Here is a 21,334-nt window from a genome sequence, read left to right as displayed (position 1 = left end):
AGGAAGCAATCTATATATAGCCCTTTTTTGCTTTTGCCCATGCCTTTGAAACAGTTAAGAGTATCAAAAATTCAACTCTGCAGCTCATAAACACACAGATATTCAGTGAAGGACTCTCACCTCTAGGTGGTGCACATGCTTGAAAGCTGCAGGGTGATATTTTACAATCTACTAAACACTGTGCTACACTATAATATATAGTTTATATGTCTTCTAGCTCAAGCTACAGTATGTAATGCTTTAGACTGAGTGAAATATTTAAGTCCAAAACTCCCACGTGTTCATACGTCTGCACTGTCACATCAAATGCAAATATTCTAAAGTCAGCTTAAATTATACAGCACATTAATAAAACAATACACATTTGAAAAAGACTCAAAATTACATGAATAAAATGTCTCTCTGCAGAAATCTCTAGTTTGCAAGCATTTCTTATACTTTTTTTCCAACATGTTTTTTCTCAAAATGTTCCCCTTTGTTTTTTCCTCAATTTCTTTTCTCCTACTATAATGTTACTATATTTTGATTGGTGCACAGAAAAAATAGCTTTTTGTTACAGTTGCTGCTGTATAAGAATAGAAAGGATTACTACTGTAAACAAAGTGTTTTCCTTAAGAGATCGCCAGAATACTTATTGTAGAAAGAAAGTGTGAAAACAGACATTATCATCAAAATTTGAACTTTCAAATGGTTCTTGAACAGATCACAGGTAATGAACATTCCTGTTAAAAAAGAAACCACAACAAAGCTTAAAATAATTTAGATCAAAATCACTTTATTCTACATCTCTCATTTAAATGTTGCCATGGAAATAGACTGTTTGGAATGACTAGATCCTGGTAAAAACATTAAATTCTGCTCCTCAGTGACACTGTGAAGCCATGATTGATTTTTTTAGATGAACAGTCACTTGACAAATATTTGCTGAAAACACAACAGACAGAACTCCAGACTGTTTACACAGAGCTGAGAGGAGAGGACGGGAGAGGTTGCAATTAGAAATTGTAAAACTGCAAATAGTTCATTATGTATAGTATGTTGAGATACAATTTATTTTTCCAATATATATGACATATAAATTCCGTTTTATTCCAATTTTTAAAAAAATCATTTTTCAGAGAAATTCAACTTTTTTTTACGCTTTTTCATAACTGTATTACATAATAATAAAATACAATTGAGTTGTACCCACTTCTAGCCATGACTGTGCTGATTCCATAGAGGTGCAGGATTTAAATATTGTAGTGAAATACAATGACACGTGAGTAAAATGTAAAAAGAGCAAAAAACACCCTGATATGGCTTGGGGTTCTACTCCAGACTGTTTACACAGAGATGAGAGGAGAGGACAGGAGAGGTTGCAATTAGAGATTGTAAAACTGCAAATAGTTCATTATGTATAGTATGTTGAGATACAATTTATTTTTCCAATATTTATGACATATATAAATTCCATTTTATTCCAATAAAAAAAAAATCTTTTTTTCAGAGAAATTCAACTTTTTTACGCTTTTTCATAACTGTATTACATAATAATAAAATACAATTGAGTTGTACCCACTTCTAGCCATGACTGTGCTGATTCCATAGAGGTGCAGGATTTAAATATTGTAGTGAAATACAATGACACGTGAGTAAAATGTAAAAAGAGCAAAAAACACCCTGACATGGCTTGGGGTTCAGGGTTAAACTAGGACTTCTAGTACGCTCAAAGAGAAAGACCTGTTTTATCAAACGTGACATAAAAAAAAAAAAATCCCCTCTGTTCTCTCCATTTGTCATGCTTTGTTTTCATTGCAAGACAGAATCTGTTGTAGTTTGCTGATGTGTAATCTTCAGCACGCCTCCTGCTCCGGCCTGACTCCCGGCATTAATTCCTCCAAAATAGATTAGAGGCAGTATCTCGGGTTCCGGGCTCCATCAAGACTAATGGAAGCATAACCCACAGGAGCAAGAGCAGCATCTTTTCTCTGCATTGATTCAGTCCATCCAGACTCACACTGGTGCGGATGTTAAGAGGTTTCAGTGGTCTCAGGATACACCAGCCTAAAGCCTACAGTGCACCTGTCTTTTTTTCCTCTCATTGTTCACTTTGTCATGACTGATGGATGGATTTTTTCATATTTTGCTTCCAGATTTTGGGGGATTCTCCATCATCAGCGAACTCACTGTTGTAACCAAATGTGAAATTTTGTCTTTGGATGATATTCAGTGACACAGTGAAGGAAGCAGCAGGATAAAGATTGGATTCAAGCCCCAGTGTTGGCAAACAAGCTGTCTGCTGAAATGTTCATGAGCAAGAATCTGAATACAAATTCCTAACAACTGCAGGGGAGCTGACCTGTATTTAACCCTGTTCTCTAACCCACTGCAGGGCGGGGTTGCAGAGAGCACTTACCTATGGAAGCCAACTTCCTCCAGTAAAAGAAAAAAAAAAAGAAAGATCCTGTAAGTCTTCATAATGAGAACATTTCTGCAAAATATTAACTCTGTATTTTAAAAAAACGAGAAGTATCTTTTTGAAATAATGACTTATTCTGAAATAATGACAAACAATGAGTAACTTTCTCAAAGTATTGAATTAGCATCTCAAATTAATGACTAGAAATTATGACTAAGTATCTAAAACAATGAGCAACTTTCTCAATATGACTGACCTATCCCGAAATAATCTAAAAAATAATGACTTAGTTATGCAAATAATGAGAAACTTTTTCAAAATAATAACTTAGTATCTCAAAAAAGGTAACCTTCTTAAAAAATATGTCTTACTTATCCTGAAATAATGTTAGTATCTCAAAATAATGAGAAACTTTCTCAAATGAATCACTTATCCTGAAAGAATTACTTTTTATTTGAAAATAATGGCATTGTATTTAAAAAGCAATGACTTAGTATTTTACAAAATGATGGCTTAGTATTTCAAAAATAATGGCTTAGTATTTCAACATTATGACTTTGTATTTCAAAATAATGGCTTAGTATTTCAAAAGAATGGCTTAGTATCTCAACATTATGACTTTGTATTTCAAAAATAATGGCTCAGTACTTCAAAAATAATGGCTTACTTATCCCAAGATAATGACTTAGTATTTCAAGATAATGACTTAGTATTTCAAAATAATGGCTTAGTATTTAAAAAATAATGGCTTACTTATCCCAAGATAATGACTTAATATTTCAAAAATAATGGCTTACTTATCCCAACATAATGACTTAGTATTTCAAAATAATGACTTAGTATTTCAAAATAATGGCTTACTATCTCAAAATGATGATTTAGTTTTGCAACATCATGACTCAAATGAATGACTTATCCTGAAATCACTAAGTCATTATTTTAAGATACTTAGTATCTGAAAATAACGACTTGGTATTCCAAAATAATGGCTTACTTATCCCAACATAATGACATAGTAGTCTATCTCAAAATGGTGAGAAACTTCCTATAAGTTAATAATTAACTCATTATTTTTATCTTACATTGTTTGCCATTTGTGATACTAATCGGTCAAAAAGTTTAATGCATAAAAACACAGGGATCCCCTGGTTTTCCCTCTGATCACACACACGCGCACGTGCACACACACACACACACACACACAGTTCCAGAGTTTTCTGTGTGGTGTGTGAGCAGGAAGGTCAGGTTGCCTGTGGGAGGAAATGTGATCCCAGAGGGTGGGGCCGTCCTGTGGATCATTGCTCACTCTCTCATCTATGAGTGCCTGTCATGTTTCTCATATTCACCCTCGTCCAGCTCAGGGTGGATTGTCAGGGCTTCTGAAAACACCTCAACATAGCCTGTCAGCTGTGGACAGAGGCATGATAGACTCTCCTGGCTCTCCGCCTTCACCAACAAGTTGAGCTTGCACCTATATTTACCAAGCCACTATTCAAACTTCAAGCTGTGAAGAAGTGCAAGAGAACGACTTGTGAACTATTTAATGAGGAGGATAGTCTCGGGGGAAAGTGAGCCGGCAGATGCAACACAATATCAAACCACTTGTCAGGAAGGAATCCAAGTTTCAGCCTCATGTTTGGGACCCGTCCACCGTGGGAATCCAAGAAATGAAAACCATCTCGCTGCTCTGATACGGTGTCGTCGCCGCCACAGCAGAAACATGCCAATTTCCTTTTTCAACACAAATGAGTGATGAGAAAGTAGGCTGCTGTTTTTTTATTTTTGTCCCTCAGTCATTACAGGAGGAGCTCGCTGACAGAGGGGGTCGTCTTGACTTAATTTCCTCCTCATCGTTTGCTGAAGATCACATAACTTTTACTTGGAGAGAGTAAATGTGACATTTCAGCCCTTGTGTGTTGACGGTTTTGTATTTTGTTTGCGGAGACAAAAGGTAAGTTAAGAGAGAAAACTTATTTTGGCTTTGTGAAGGTGGATTGTTCTACTAACAACTAGAAAATTTGGATAAATAAAATAAGTTGTTGTTGGTTAATAATGATGATCATTACTAGATAATGCAGTCTCATATAAAGTGCAACATCTGTTCAAATAGGAGACTATAAGACAAACAAAATTCATATTTTGTCTTCCTACTTATTCATTTTTTTCCAATATGACAAAATAATTCACACTGACAATAACTCAAGTTCATCTCAAGTGTTGCGGACATGGTTTTGCTGGCCCAGATAGTCTGTCCCCCAGGACCCTGTGGCCTTGTTTCAAAAAATTACACTCAGATCTCTTGGGAACTGAGAATCCTCTGATTTTAGACATTATTAACTCTCATAACAACCAGAAGACTTTGTAGTAAGTGCCAGGTTCAGGTTGAGTGCACGAAAGACTTCCTGTATAACACTGTAATGTGATTTAGGGTGAGTTTTTCATATGTATGTGTGTGTGACTGTGTGACTGTAACTGTGTAGTTCATTGCTCAAGGAGTTTTTTAAGTAACGGCCTCTTTTGTTGAAACGACAGCTTGTAAACTTCAAAGTCATCGTTAGCAAGCCATAATGAAATGGGAGAAGTTAAAGCCTCCAGAGCCAGATGACCCTATGTGTTGCTGTGAGTGTGATAGCGACCCGTACGGATGTTGCTGTGACTGTGAAGATCTGGATGAAGCCTTTAACAGGTATGAAGGGCTTGAGGAAAAGGGTCAGTACTGAGAAGAATTTACTGAAGTGTTGTGCTGGAAAGTTTAAAGAATAAAATACTGGTAGGCTAAATGTCATTCAAATAGAAGTAGCACTTTTGTTTTAAAAGAAGGGTTCAGTATCACTTTTAATGGCTGCTCTAAGAAATAATAATAGATTGATGCCACTTCATTGTCTGTCAGGGAATATCTTGGAGCACATAACCCTACCGTCAAACGGCAAACTATTGTTTCTTCGCTCCTGACAATACCAATACCAATGTATTGATATGATATATTGATATTACGTACATGTTGTCAGATATGCACCAATATGACAACTTTTTTACAGAACATTTAGGACAAAAAACTATGCTTGGTGATTAAGAAATAGTAACATTATCATCTTTATTCCTTCCTCTATCACATTATGTCTGTTCCATGTAGCATTTGGTGCTACATTTCATGTATTAAAAGTGCCACACAAATACAGTTTATTATTATTATTATTATTATTATTACTTGCTAATGGCTGAAAAGCAACAGCAAGTGGACAAAAGGTGTGGGACTACTTCTCTAAAGCTGGTGATGTAGTCATCAATGTATGACATTGTATGTATGATATTTAATATTATGTAATAATGTTAAATAACCTTCAGCCTTCTGAGTACCTTTGCATATTCATATTGGTGTAAAATTGATGCACAATCCTCACAGAAAAAAGGTCCATTTTCATTCCAGCTCAAAATTCTGTATGAATATAATTGGAATCTGTGAATTTTTCCTCTCTTAAGTTGGTATTGGTCTAAAAAAAAATCCCATATCAGTCCAGGCTTATTCCTGTCTGTAGCTTGGTATTTTACTGGCAGACATCAGAGTGGCACCAATCTTTAAGTCTAGCTTTAGGGAAAAAATTTAAAATAAAAAAAATGAAAATGTGAAATGTTGTACTATTCCTTTAATTGTATAGATATTAGAGTTTTTTTTGTAGTGGGGTCCTCAGTTAAATTATTTCAAGCCATTAATGTCAGTTACATGCTGCATATTCCTTAATAAATGTATGCAACTAAGCACAAAACAAATTATTTATTGCCAAGTAATCCATACATACAAATCGGAAGCCTTACAGCTTATGATCAACAAAGAGTTCCACCTGAGATTTCCTGCCGAAGTAAAAGAAAACAAAAAACAAAGCCAACATCTTCCTTATTACAGATTCAATGTAAGTTACACTGTAAATCTTAAAAACAGTTTCATACTTTCACTTGTGTGAAAGCAGCATCACTGATTTTATGATTTTTTTAATATCAGAAAGTGAAAAAAACAAAAAAGCCATCACTTTTATAATGATAAATGTTTAACTTAATGGCTGTATTATCTGCAGGTGGCTCAAAGACCGACCACCTAAAGGTGCATGTCAGTCTCCTGTTCTCGGGGCCATGATAGACAAACTGGAGATCTCCATGATCCCGGCCCTGGTGCTGCTCCCTCTCCTGCTGCGGGTTGCAGCGCTGCACTGCCTGCTGGGTGTCATCATCCTGACCGCTCTGCCCGTCCTGGTGCTGTGGTACTACTACGCCACGCACAGAAAGAAGAAACGCACCCTCTTCTTCCTCTCTCTGTCTCTCTTCTCCTTGTTCTACATGTATTACCTCTTCATCACAGAGATTTTACCTCGGGGGGACGTCGGCCAGCTGCAGCTGTGCACTGTGACCTCTGGGATGATTGTCACAGTCATCTCTCTTATTCACACCAAGAGAGGCCCGGGACTGGTGACCACATCCCTTCATGAAGTACACAGTCTCAGTCAAGAGGCAAACAAGGACACCACACACCTTAATGGATCCATCCAATCAGCAGCCTCCTCAGAGCTGCAGAAAACAACAGAGGCCCTGGCAGAGAAATGGAGCCGCTGTCCTGTGTGTAAAATAATGCGACCCCCACGGGCCGGACACTGTCGCACCTGTGGATCCTGTGTCCAGCGCCTGGACCACCACTGTATCTGGTGGGTTGGATACAACAGATGCTTTTATATTGCCGTAACAACACATCATGACAACACAGAAGATGGATTATATAAATGCTCTTAGCAAAAACTCCACCAATCTCCTGTTTTCTTCCACAGAGGAACTAGGTTACTATCAGATTAGATTTCAAAGTGCAGTTAAATTGGCTGATAATTGTGTAAAGTGCTTCTAACACCAGGTTAAAACTGTCCTGGTGGCATACCACTAGGCCTAGTTCCAGTCCAATTTGGTCCAATTTTCCTGCATGTCTTCCCCTCTGTCTCCCGTCTTCGCTCTGTATCTCTTTGCCACCAACAAATAAATCTATGAAACAGGCAGATAGAAACATTTTCCCACAGAAGATATGCTTGGTTTTAATTCTTGAGAATTTAGTTTTCTCTTGACATCTTTTAACAATAGAGATGAATGGAATTAAGTTTGTGGTGCCCAAGGCTTTGCAAACTAATAATTTAAAAACTCTGGAGCAGTGCTCCTTTCTACGGACTAGATAATAATAATAATAATAATAATAATAATAATAATAATAACAATAATGTACAGAGTCAGTGTGATGTCACTCATTGGTTTGTAATTTGCTGATTTTGCAGCAACTAACTCTAATATCTGCATTTTGGCTGTCAATATCTTGGATAAAGGCCTGTTGTTTTTGCAACCGGTACATGTGCAGAACAGATCGGGAGCCAGAGTGATGCAACGTCACCAGCTGGTTAGCACTAGGCAATCCTTCTTCTTAATGAACAGCCGACTCCTTAAAGTGTCTTTTAGACCAACTGAACACTGACTAAGACTTTTGAAGTGACCAACGTGTTCCAGTTAACTTTGATATTATTAATAATTTTATTTGAGAATTTGTTTTTCAAAAAAGGTAAAAAAAAAATCCTCCAAAATGCAACATTAAGACACTAAGACGTTGAGGAACACCACAGAAAAATCCATGCTGTAAGTTGGTATTTAAAAATTAAGATTTCTGCAAGAATTGCATTTTTCAGCAAACGGATGGCGAGCACTTCTATCCTCTAAACTGCTGAGAAACCTTCTTATTATCAGTAAACCTAGGAAAGCCATACAACTTCTGGATGCTCTAGGTCTGTAGTTTGTGGTTGTAACGTTTCATGAGGCTGTGATTATCCTAGAGGTCACAGCAGCTCATTTTATACAGTGAGGGAAGTTTCAAAAAATGCTGTCACTGCAATGAAATGGCAACTTTGGAGACTAACATCAGGGCAGGCCGTACAAATGCTAAAAAGCAATTTGGCTTTTAAATATTTGTTTTGCATCATTTTACATACAGCAGTAGGTCTCTGGGAGGCAGAGAGTTGGTGCTTTAACTAAACTGGTGCCTTGTGTTGTGCGTCTGTGTTGAGGTTTTGTAGGATAAACAGCTGTGTCGGACAGGCGAATCATCGCAGTTTCCTGCTGACTCTCTGTGTGTTCGTGCTGACCTCTCTGTACGGGATCAGTTTGGTGCTAAAGAGCCTCTGTCCTCGACAATATCTAATGACAGCTCTCCTCTACTGCCCCGGCGTCTACACTCAGTCCAGGTACCACTCTCTCTATGTCCTGCCTGCATCACCACTGCAGGGACTAAAAAACTAAATGTAAGATAGATGACTCATCAATATTGTAAAGCTTCATACACATTCTTGGTTGATATTATAAGTAAATAAAGTAAAGTATAAAGTATATCTATCTATCTATCTATCTATCTATCTATCTATCTATCTATCTATCTATCTATCTAAGTATGATCAATAATGGCCATTAATAGAACTAGCAATGATATAAATTATACACAAATGTGTCTCATGTCTTTTTCCCCCTTGTACAAAACAATTTAAAGATTTTATATTTGAAAATTATTTATTGTCAGTATTTTCAGCTTGTGTCAGTTAAATTACAGTGTTTTAACACTTTTTTATATATTTATTATTGTTTACTCTGTCTTCAGAAAATTGCATCAAATGGGATTTTTAACACAATTTAAGAATGCAATTTTCTATCCATCTTTATATTTTTTATGCCTTTGATTGTCTCGTATACTACAGTTCAGATTGACTTAAACCATGTTCACAAAATTAAACAACAAGTTTATGGTTATGTGGCAAAAGAATTGTAACATACAGGAATGAAATTTAAGTTTTGTACTTCAGTACAATGTTAAGTTACTTGTACTTGAGTATTTCCATGTCATGCAACTTTATACATCCAAATCTCTGCAGCTCAGATGGAAATATTCTGCATTTACTCTTACTCTATTTCATTTATTGATAGTTTGTTCTTTGCATATTTAGAGTTGTAATACAAAATATAAAATCAATTAGTACATTATGATACATTATTACAGATCAAATTACCCAGCATAATATACTTAAATATTAAATAAATATTTAAAATGAGATCCACTTTTCCCAGCTGCAACATTAAAAACATTTATGCATCAATAATTATTGTCAAGTAATATATGATGTATTTATTTTTCAAATTGACCATTCTGCATAATGAGTGTGTTTACTTTTGATACTAAATATATACTGATGCTAATACTTTGGTATTTTTTCAGTAAAACATTTTTACCACACTGTTTTTACAACTTTTACTCAAGTAAAATATGTGTACACTGTAAAAAATGTTTGTAGAAATAACAGTAAAATTCTGTCAAATACATCAGAAATAGGGCGTAAAATTAAAAATTGTATATCACCGTATTAGACACTTTTAATTACCGTAAATCATGGAATAGCACAAAACTTTTACTTTTTTCTGTCATAAACTTGAAGAAACACACAGTTTCGCTGTAAAAATATAACATTTTCATGCAAAATGTATGGAGAAATACCATGATGTGGGAATGAATGACACAATTACCCTAAAAATAACAGGATTATTCAGTCTAAATGACAGTTTTGATATGTATCTGATATTTACATTTAAATTGAGAATAGAAAATCCACTCACTGTATTTTTTACGGTGAAGTTCTGTTACCACAGCTGCTGGTAATTTTCCGTAAATTAAACAGATTATTTTTTACAGTGTACTTTTCCACCACTGCACTCAGATTAAATGTTCAGCTGACAGGGTGCCAGTTAAAAATCAATTTTAAATATTATATTATGTTTCTGTAATGTTGTCCTCACTGTCTCTTTATCTTTGCAGCACTGCACTTTGCTTCACCTGTGCTTGGTACAGCAGCATCGTCACATGCGGACTTCTTTACCTGTTGGTGGCTCAGGTTCTGAATATCAGCTTTAATGTGACAGAGCGGGAGTCTCAGCTGGCTCTGAGGAACAAAACGGGCCAGAGCCGCCTGTGGGGACTGGTCGTGGTCACGGGAGAGTATTCACGTGGCTTCTGTCAGAACTGGGTTGAGTTCCTCACTATGACAGATGCCTCAGCGGCTCCTCGCTCCAGCCTCACTGACTTGGTCTAGTTTCACTTTATCCCCTGCAGAAACATCATGAAAACAGACAGTTATTACAGCATGTGTGAAGAACTACACCTCTTGCATTTCTTAGCATATAGCGGCTGATGTCTTCCAATGCATATTGTATTCCAGCCTCCTCATATGAGAGCCAGACCGATATTTTCAGCCAATATTTGCGTATCAAAGCCATACCGGTATCTATCGGTATCGGTATCGCTATCTATTGGCATATAAATTGTCCAATATGTGGTGATATGAAAACTTTTTTTCATATATATAAAAAGCATAAAACAATTCTTGGGTTGACTAAGAAATGGTGTTGGCTGTTCATTTTATTTTTTCATTTATTCTTTTTTTTTAAATTGTCAGAAACTGACTGACATACAGACTGAACTTTCAACACTGGTATTTATTTAGCATTTTATTTATTTACACACATTGCTGATGTTTATTTAGCTTTTTAAAAACCTATTCTTTATTTAAATTGTGAGCAATTGACTGAAACTGAATATACAGTACTAAAGTCTATTCAGCTTTTTTTCTCAGTTATGTTATGCAATACACTGTGTGTATAATATTGTTGTTAAACAATTGTAATATTGCAAAATCAGTGCACAATCCCACAAAGAAAATGTTTATTTTGTACTGCAGCTCTGTAACCTCATTATATCTGCCGCCATACCGGTTATTAATGATTTTTCCCCCTCTAAAATCATTATCGGCCTCAAAAATCCTATATCGGCCAGGCTCTACATCATATGCTCATACAATACATTAAAACTATTTTAACTGTAAAATAAGTCACAAAAGCATATCAAGATGCAGTTATTGATTGCTTAGAAAAAATACAGAATCATTGTTTTGGGGTTGGAAATGGTTGCACAATGTATGCAATGAAATAACTGCAGGCACTGCCATGTTACTGTACTTTTTTTTCTACCTGCAGAATGTGAACTTTGTTTATTCCGTCAGAATTGTTGACTGCATGTCAATTCTAAATAAAAATCTTGAAATAAATGACACTGTGGAATGTAAGTAAGAGAAGCCACTACTTTATAGAGATATGTAGATATATTTAGACTGGGTATTCAGCACTAAATATAACAAAACATGGATTAAACTGGCACAGTCGAACAGTGTCCTGCAGCTGTGAGTCAGTGGTGTGGGTACAGTCAGAACTTCCTGGAGCCGCTTCAGTCATTTTTACTGTTATGACTGATGCAATCAGTATTTACTCAATATTCTCGTCTGCAGCGCTCTGCGTTATTGATTTTTTTTTAATGCAATGGTTTTTGTCCATTGCTGTCTCATTGTGTCAGCGGTGCTGCTTTTACACTCTCCAGGCCTGCACATTTCAGGACATGCAGGGACTGTTTCACAACTCTATTCACTCTCTTACAGTATAACAAACAGCAACACAGTGTTTAAACTCTCCTGCAATGACTCTGGGTTTTCCTTCCTAACACTTCCCATTATTGCCCATTTATCCATCCTCATAATGCACATCCTGGGTGGAACAATCGATCACCTTGTTTAAGTCAATGCATCTCCTCCATTTAAATCACTATCAAGTGTATCTGCCCCTTACTTCCAAAGCAGAGACTCCTTTTTTTGAGTCTGGCCTTTCCTTTAGTGCCACCTGCTGGCCACTCTGTGCACTTCCCCACCCAGTGCTAACACTGTTAAAAACTGCAGCTTTCTACTTTTTATTCCTTCCTCCATCAAAGTACAGTACAGGCCAAAAGTTTGGACACACCTTCTCATTCAATGTTTTTCCTTTATTTTCATGACTATTTACATTGTAAATTCATCAAAACTATTAATGAACACATGTGGAATTATGTACTTAACAAAAAAGTGTGAAATAACTGAAAACATGTCTTATATTCTAGTAAGCAAAGGGTGGTTAATTTGAGGAATCTAAAATACAAGACATGTTTTCAGTTATTTCACACTTTTTTTGTTAAGTACATAATTCCATATGTGTTTATTCATAGTTTTGATGCCTTGAATGTGATGGGTGTGTCCAAACTTTTGGCCTGTACTGTATGTCATTACAAGAAGCATAGAGTCCATATAATGTTAAGATTAACACCTGTTGTGAACAGGTAATTGAAGCAAATATTCAGAAGTTTTAGTCTAGTTAGTTAAGTTTATTTACCCCGAACATAAAATTAAAATAAATATACATATTTATATACACATACTACAATAACAAAACAGCAAATAATGTACAGACTTTGTATGTCCAAAAAGGAGTATGGAAAACAACAGCTTGTCCCTTTTTCAGTTTTAAAGATAAAGGAGTCTTAATGGTAACCTATTAATATACACTGCAGTACTATACGCACAGGAAAGACATTGTCCCTGGCTCCTGATGCAAAACACAAGGCCTAAACAACAAGCTACCAAACCAGAAACAATAGTGCAATAGCTATAATAATAATAATAATAATAATAAATACAAGTAATGTAAATACATTTAAACAAATGCAAAGGTAAGTAGTGCAATAAACAACTGCAACAGCAGTTTGAGTCCCTGAGAGTATAAATAATGAAGTGAGGTAGAATATAATATCTGACATTACTCTGTTGAATTCTGACCACCAGCTCATTATGTAAAAAGATCATTTGTTTCTGAATAAAGTTCTCACGATATCCAACTCGTAAAAAATAAATTGAAATAAAATAGTTTGGTAAAAGGTTCACAATCTCTTTAACCCTGTGAATTATGACTTTTGGTGAGACTCCAAATCAGTGTTTAAAAGTACATATCACACCAAAAATGCAAAATATTAATTGTATCCTCTTGCCTGAACTTCTATTTATCAATCTAGATTATTTTGGTGGGAGTTGTGAGTGGCTGAAATATAACAAAACTAGTAGATACTTGACTCCTGGTGCTCAAATAATTAAAAATAACCAAAACAACACTTAGAAATGGTGTTGGATATTTAATTTTATATTTATTCTGACTGACTTCATTTAGGTGTTTTTAAATTACATGATTATTAATTTCCAGAACTGGTTATGTAATACATTGTGTGTGCTTGATATTCTTTAATATAGTTATTATAAATACATAACTAAAATCTATATCTTAATCATATTATTGTTTTTAGTGCAAGCCTATTTATATACAGTCTATGGTGCAAGCACACACCATCCCTAAAAAAATCCCACGATTATTTCCCTGACTGAGCCAACACAGGATAATAAACCCAAATGCAACAAGCCGGAGCAACTCTGGAGGGGAAAAAAAAGTCTTTACTGGTCTTACCATGTTGAAGAAACAACAGAGGCAGGCAAAGGCACCCAAAACCCCAGAAACTGGTCCAAAACACAAAGTTTACTGGGAAACAGACAGACAGTACACAGTAAATTCTGGGTAATTGGGACCAGGTGAACAAAATTACGGGCATGGCAGGTAATAAAGCGGGAAAAGACAATGGGGGCAGGAAGTGAAGTAACAGTGGGTGCCAAAATAAACCTTAATTTTCATGACCTGATTCCAATTTTACACAAACTTTTTTTCTCTTATATAATTACTATCAATTCATTCTTTCTCTCTTTTGCCCCCAGTGAATGTATGCTTTGTCCCTGTACAGAGTGTGAGTGTGCATGCCTGCACACAGGACAGAGTTATCTGGTGACAGATAAAGAGAAACTTTGATAGCTTCAGGCAATGAGCTGTTAACAAAATATTCGGTCATATTTCCACTGTGATGATTTACAGATTCGTCCTTAAGAGCCTGGGGAATTCAGGTATTCATGTTTGGGTGTTGAGCCAAAGTTGCACAATTTTAATGCTGCATTAAAATTATAACATTCAAGCTTTAATTATTAATAAAGTGGGAGAAGCTGTTTGTGACAGCTTGAGACAAAGAACTACAGTTGTATCTACAAACTGGTGAAAAGAAAAGTCAAATTAACTTGTAGTTAAAGTCATGAATTTGACCAATTTAGTGAATCAAGAAGGGATATATTAATCACAAATGCTTCCAAGTTGAAAATACAGGATTTCATTTTTCCCCCCACTTTTCCAACATGGCATTAAATCATTTTTCACCGTACAAGAACTATTACCTTTGCAGTTAATTTGAGCTTTTGTAAATCTGCATAACACTTAAATTTTAACTAAGTATGTTGCCAAAATGTAAATAAGAGAAGAATTAGTACATTTGCATTGTAAATGTGCCTGTTACAACCTTAGTTTGAGGTCTAGGGGTCACAGGAAGTAACATATTTGGTAAACACAAAACTATGCAGCAAAATGGCTGCTTGGACTCTAAGTTAAACAATTATCACATGTATTTACAGGCAAAGGAATAAAGAGATAAACCAACTAATGTATTACATAAACAAACTAAGTAACAGAAAAAGGAAGCAGCTAAATCTTCAGGGTCTCCAAGGCCAAAATAAACAAGTCAATCACTATCTGGAAAATAAGATTCAGCTAAACCTACCAAACAAAACAGACAATGCTAAGCTCCATAAATAAGCAAAAACAGGAGAAAACTAACAAAAATGGCAGAGAACTCCTACCAGGCTTCCAGACACAAATAAACAAGTTGACTCAATATGTAGCTGTAACACAAAAACACAGAGCTGTTAAGGACAGGCTACAACACAAACTATATGCAGTCAACCAAAACAGGTCAGTGGCGAGAGAGGGAAGATCACTGGATCTGGAGGTTGATAACATTTCCCCTGACGAGCAGATCACACTCAGTGTGAGTGAACCAGGTATGCAGGACCTGAAACACACAGAGAGGAAAACACACCTGTCCTCCAGAAAGAGGCTAGAGAAAATCAACGGCCATAACAGTGTCCTATATGCAAATTTCTGCAGCTGCAGGGTTCTGTATGAGCTTGTCTTTATACAAATCTGCAGGTATAAAATACTTCTCTGACACAACATTGCTGTAGATTTTTGTTTTCTCGGGGTAAAAGCTGCACCTGTTTGAACTGGAAAGGTATGTGGGTCGAGGGGGAGTCTTTGTACTGTGGCATGTATCTGCCTGCACCACCTGACTCTTTCAAACTGATACATCTCCTCCTCATCACTCCTGGATTCATATTTGGGGAAAGGATCCTGCAGAAAGCTGAGAGCAAATGTACCTGTATTGGAAAAACAGTTTTCAATAAAGATTATAAGCATTGGCATTCAATTATACTTAAAGTCTCAAAAAGTAAAAGTACAAATCATGCAGTAGGGTCAATTCAGAATGATCTGAAAATTGGTGCCTCAATGTAACAATGCAGCCATAGTGAGGCCACTTTGAACAGTTTTAAACTGCTGGATAATTTAATCAAATCTAATCTTCTAATACATCATGATATATTTCCAAAGTAACTAAAGCACAAAATTAATGCAATGAAGTACGGTAAAATAAAATTACACTATCCATCCTGCAGTGGGGAAATTCAGAGATACTGCTTAGAAATAAAATAATTAAAAAAATACATTATATATATATAGGATGTGGGATATGGACAAAACATAAAGAATATCTATAAATATATCTGTAGATTTACAAAGTATAAAACAGTGGAGTGACTTGGAGTTATTCTTGTTTTTGGAATAAGTGATTGTGGTAAAATAAATACAAATTAAAATGACAAAAAAAGGAGAGTGATATAACATGATTTCATCGAAAATTACTTGTCATTCATACTCATCCATACAAATACAAAAGGATTAAAACGAATATGGCACTGTTTCCTGTGGGCATTTGACTCGCACATTACATGGTGTCTGAAGACAAAATGTGTACAATAATACAAAAAAATTAAAGATTTCTGAATGATATAAATCATATTTCAAGGTGAATTGGAGTAGAGACAGGCTAAAGTCCTATTTAATCATGTTTGTTTTACATGATGTATGTCCAAATGTAATTTGTACAAAGTGTAAGACACTTATAAATGTATTATATGGATCCTTTTCATGCATTTCTTTGCATGTAATGTCCTGAGGCAGGTAAAGACACGCATCTGGCAGAATGGCCAAAGATGAATAAGGAGAGGAAAAGTATTTACAGACTTTGAACTCACAAAGAGACACGAAAGTTTCCCAGGAAAGCATTTCAATTCAGCACACGGTGATGCATGATTAGTTGTCTCTGTGTGTTTACCTATCGCAACTGCTGACGGATGAATTTGATTATTCTGTTGTCTCTGCCACAGAAAGCACTAGAAGGCAGCCACACCTTTGTTTACCACTGTTATTGTGGTTTTTTTTTTGTAAAGTTTATGCTCACAAATAAGAGGCTGCAGAATGAAATTATAATATCAAATGTAATCTTGACCCTCTTCTTCTTTGGGTTATGTAAATTAACCTGCCTGCTGTCTGGCTCTGAAACTGTGTGTGTGTGTGTGTGTGTGTGTGTGTGTGTGTGTGTTATTCTGACGCTTCACATGTTTGAACCCATCCTAGCTCCAGGGTTTGTGTGGGAGAGGGTGTATGTGTGTGTGTGTGTGTGTGTGTGTGTGTGTGTGTGTGTGTGTGTGTGTGTGTGGCTGGGCTGGTGGGTAGGGAAAAGATAACCTGCCTCTGCACTATATAAAGGTTTGTCAGCAGAACTTCAGCAACAGATCTTCATCCACTCTCTCCTTCATCATCGATCATCTGCTCATCAGTAGCGATGGCTTTCCTGCTGGCAGTGCTGGGCGCCGTGCTCTGCTCCTTCATGGTTTCTTCTGAAGTCCTACCGCAGGCAGACTTCAGTGTGCAGGGGGTAAGACACATAACTGGGTGAACTATTATCCTCTGTTTTATCTGTCACAATATTGATTTATGGTGCCCGTTGTACAAGAAAGGGTTTCGCTGGCAAGTGCCACATTATTACATTTTTAAAGAAAGTTATTTGATGGCATACATCAACTGGATAAAGTGTTTGTCTTTTTTTTTTTTATTCTTTTATTTTGTATGTTGAGCCCGAGCGATATGGGATTTTTGAGACAGATGCCGGTACTGATTAAAGAGGGGGGAAATTAATCGTTAACTGATATCTTAGGCCGAAATATCCCATTTTTAAGTTGGAATTAAAATAGACCTTTTTTATGCCACAATTTCATCACTCTGCAAATGTACATAGAGAACAATTTTCCCAAACATAAAACTTTATAAAATAATATTTAACTTTGTTATACAGTATACAAACACTGTATTACATTGTCAGCCAATTGTATAAATGATAACTTCAGAAGACAAAGAATAAATAGTTGTAAACTATGAACTTATAGATAGAATGGAATAGAAAAGAAAATATTTATTGTCATTGTCGCATGAGCAACGAAATTAAGTGCATTCTTGTCAGTGCCAGATTTAAAAAATAAAATAAAATGAATGCAAAATAAATAAATAATAGGAATATGACAAATCTTTGTGCTTAAGTTTGTGGTGTTTCTGTCACACTAAGGTGACATTTAAGTTGAAAAGGTGTCATTTTTCTAAATCTGCAACACAATTTTGCCCACCAGCGGACAAAAGTGTGTATAAATCTGAAGTTGTTGGGATATGGATTACCACAAAAATACAAATACATTTTAATAACGCTCTGTTTTAAACGCAGACCACAGTGACAGTTACTGTGAGTATACATGTTTATGTCTACCTCGTGTGTCCACAGATGGCAGGGAAGTGGTACCTGATTGGTTTTGCCACTAATGCCCAGTGGTTTGTCAGCCGCAGAGCCAGCATGAAGATGGGCACGGGCCTGATGACCCCGACCGCTGATGGGGACCTGGACATGTCCTACAGCAGTCTGAAGTGAGTGTGAGAGGACGGAGACAAAGAGACGAGGTTAAGAAAGGACGTGTTTATCATATGCAGTGGTGCAAAAAGTATTCAGATTACTTACATACTGTGGAATTACTTCATCATAAGTAAAAGTCCTGCATTAAAAACTTACTTAACCCTCTATGGTACGCATTAAGATGCCAGTTAGGAAAAAAAAGTTTGGAGTGATTTTTTGTCTTAAAATAGACTAAATAAACATATCCTGAAGAAAATTTATGATTTTTTTTTTTTTTTTTTGGGAAGTTTTTGGGGTTTGTTGCCCGTAGGCAACATTGTACCATAACAGTGCACAAGTGAAAAAGAGAGGTTTTTAAATTAATTTTAACATAATTTATTTAATAAACACGTGTAAAAGATTCAGTAGCTTTAACAGGGTACAATACATACAATTTTAAATTTAAAAACATTATTAAAGGAACTTTTTTAACTGGTTTCTTGTCTGAATGTTTGCTGTAGGCAACATTGTAACATTGAACCAAATTAAAACATTGCTATTGGTTCCCTATATATTCTTCCCTCTTTTTTAAAGTATTGCATCTCTCAAAAACATGCATTGTAGAAATTTGACAGGCCAAAAATTGTTATGTTGCCTGAGGGCAACACTGTACCATGGAGGGTTAAGTAAAAAAAACAAAAGTATCAGCATCTAAATTTCCTAAAAGTGCTATGCACTCCATTATGCAGAATGGACCCACTCAGATTTTTTTTTTAAATACTTGAAATACTTTTTATGTGGTTTTTATGCAGCTGGCAGCTAAATGTAGTGGAGTTAAAAATTAAAATATTTTTCTCTGAAATGTAGTGGAGTAGAAGTATAAAGTTACATAAGCAGAAATACTCAAGTAAAGTACAAGAACCTCAAAATTGTACTAACGTACAAGTACCTGAGTAAATGTACTTACATTACTCTCCACCACTGATCATATTTAAATGTTTTTCTTTGCAGCTCTGACGGCAGTTGCTGGAAACTGGACAACCTGGCAAAGAAGACTGATGTGCCCGGAAAGTTCACGTACACAAGTGAGTATTAATACTGGACACACAGAGGCATGCATGCAACACTCACAACAACCATCCACAGTATTCATGAATAGATTAACCGGGCACAGGCCCAGGAGCCAAAATGTGACAGGGGCCTCCACCTGTTCAATGTCACTCAAAGAGACAACCAGGAAAATACACAAAATGAAAACAAAGAAACAAAAACGGCTACAAAAGTTACAAAAAGACTGTAGAGACCACAGAGCAGTGGTGGAATGTAACTATGTACATTTTCTCAAGTGCTGTACTTGAGTACAATTTTGAGGTACTTGTACTTTACTTAAGCATTTCAATTTTATGTAACTTTATACTTCTACTCCACTTCATTTCGAGGCAAATATTGTACTTTTACTCCACTGCATTTTTTAGCCGACAGCTTTAGTTACTTTTCTGGTCAAGATTTAACATAAAATATATGATATTTAAATGATTTAAATTGGTTAGATATTTTTAAACTAAACCTTAAGAAAAGTAATACACTGCTTACATAAATATATCAATAATAATAAACTAATAACATATTTAGAATCTGAGTAGGGCCTTTCTGAATAAAATTAGGGTGACGCTTTATATTAAGGTCCTTGTAATAACCATTAATTAACAAGTAATAAGGCCCTTGTAAGTCCTTACAAGATGCCTATTAACATTATTGTGTGTTTATAAGCTTATATAAGTGTTAATAATGGCATTACAAACGCCCATGACCCACCCATTATGTCTTTGCCATGCCTTTATTAATCTTATTTTGTTTGCTTAATGATATTAAAATATACTTCATTGCTCATCTATTATAAGTTAGTAGTTTTTGCAACTACCGGATCTAAAGCGAGAACAATGCCTTATTAATTGTTAATTAATGGTTATTAAGGACCTTATTATAAAGCGTTACCAAAACTACTTTTACTTTTGATACCTTAAGTACATTTTGATGCTGATACTTTTGTACTTTTACTTCAGTACATTTTCAATGCAGGAGTTTTACTTGTAGTGGAGTATTTTGGCAGGTTGGTATTAGTGCTTTTATTTTGCCAAGGGATCTGAATATGTTTTCCAATTTATGATCTCTTTACCTCCTCTCTTCTCCAGGCTGGGGGGATGTGAACGACATGTGCATTGTTGAAGTAAAGTATGATGAGTACGCCCTGATTCACAACGTTAAGAGTAAGGGGAGCGACAGCACCGTTGTCAACAAACTATATGGTAAAGTTATCATTAATTAACCAAGATGAATTGAATCTTCAGTAGAGTGAGGCATACTGCAGCAGGTTAATATCACGCTGTGTGACAGGCCGTGGAGTGGACCTCACTGCTGATCTGCTGGAGAAGTTCAGGCAGTTCTCTCTGGAGACGGGAGTCCTGCAAGAAAATATAGCTTTCCTTCCTAAAAATGGTACGTCACATCAATGCAGATTTCACTTTAAAAAACAAGCTTCATATTATGTACTACTCGCCTAACTGACTGTTTGTTTTTTAATCTTTCTTTAGCGGAGTGCCCAGCTGCTTAGTTTTTCTGAACTGGTCATCTTACATCAACAATGCTGTCTGAAGACTGGATCTATCAATGTCACTGCAATGACTCAGTTCAGTTTATTTTTTATTTTATTTATCTGCTCTTTCAGATGTTGTATCAAGAAAAGCTCCCAATGCAAGTAAACATGATTTAAAACTTGGCTATCTACCTGCAGTATTTAATAATGACCTCCTTCAGACATGTTTGAGATACATAAAAATGTTCTGCCTAAAATGCGTCTGATATGGTTATTCCACATAAAAAAAGTTAAATTATTCCTTCTCTTGAAAAATCCATAATTTATAAATGTGCAGAAAAAAAAGGTACAATGTGCAGGATTTGTCTGTTGCAAGTAAATTAGTCTGAAAAAAGTTTTAAAACTAATTGACCAAATAAATTTTAGATGAGGCATTTACAAAAAGTGAAAAGAATTATGCAAACTG

The 21,334-nt window shown here is 35.7% G+C and overlaps 2 protein-coding genes across 2 annotated transcripts; both read left to right on the top strand.

The window, feature by feature from the left end:
- The first annotated feature begins 4,965 nt into the window (after positions 1 to 4,965).
- Positions 4,966 to 11,534, top strand: zdhhc23a (zinc finger DHHC-type palmitoyltransferase 23a). The gene is made up of 4 exons (XM_059352006.1): positions 4,966 to 5,087; positions 6,472 to 7,092; positions 8,488 to 8,655; positions 10,269 to 11,534. Exons 1-4 carry the CDS (start codon positions 4,969 to 4,971, stop codon positions 10,540 to 10,542), a joined length of 1,182 nt encoding a protein of 393 aa, XP_059207989.1. The 5' UTR covers positions 4,966 to 4,968; the 3' UTR covers positions 10,543 to 11,534.
- A 5,649-nt stretch (positions 11,535 to 17,183) lies between these two features.
- Positions 17,184 to 20,886, top strand: zgc:153704 (Lipocalin-like). Its single transcript, XM_059352077.1, has 6 exons — positions 17,184 to 17,276; positions 18,171 to 18,310; positions 19,287 to 19,360; positions 20,468 to 20,581; positions 20,670 to 20,771; positions 20,867 to 20,886. Exons 1-6 carry the CDS (start codon positions 17,184 to 17,186, stop codon positions 20,884 to 20,886), a joined length of 543 nt encoding a protein of 180 aa, XP_059208060.1.
- Positions 20,887 to 21,334: the final 448 nt, after the last annotated feature.

This window comes from Centropristis striata, chromosome 15 (assembly GCF_030273125.1).
Source record: "Centropristis striata isolate RG_2023a ecotype Rhode Island chromosome 15, C.striata_1.0, whole genome shotgun sequence".
NCBI classification, from domain to species: domain Eukaryota; kingdom Metazoa; phylum Chordata; class Actinopteri; order Perciformes; family Serranidae; genus Centropristis; species Centropristis striata.
The sequence above is the reverse complement of the archived record's forward strand: the minus strand, read 5'-3'. Positions and strand labels throughout refer to the sequence as shown.

Coding starts and splice junctions, on each gene's coding strand:
- zdhhc23a (XM_059352006.1), top strand. CDS start 4,969: ATGAAATGGGAGAAGTTAAAGCCTCCAGAGCCAGATGACCCTATGTGT. Junction 5,088..6,471: donor CTGGATGAAGCCTTTAACAG/GTATGAAGGGCT, acceptor TATTATCTGCAG/GTGGCTCAAAGACCGACCAC. Junction 8,656..10,268: donor GGCGTCTACACTCAGTCCAG/GTACCACTCTCT, acceptor TTATCTTTGCAG/CACTGCACTTTGCTTCACCT.
- zgc:153704 (XM_059352077.1), top strand. CDS start 17,184: ATGGCTTTCCTGCTGGCAGTGCTGGGCGCCGTGCTCTGCTCCTTCATG. Junction 17,277..18,170: donor CAGACTTCAGTGTGCAGGGG/GTAAGACACATA, acceptor GTGTGTCCACAG/ATGGCAGGGAAGTGGTACCT. Junction 19,361..20,467: donor CGGAAAGTTCACGTACACAA/GTGAGTATTAAT, acceptor TCTCTTCTCCAG/GCTGGGGGGATGTGAACGAC.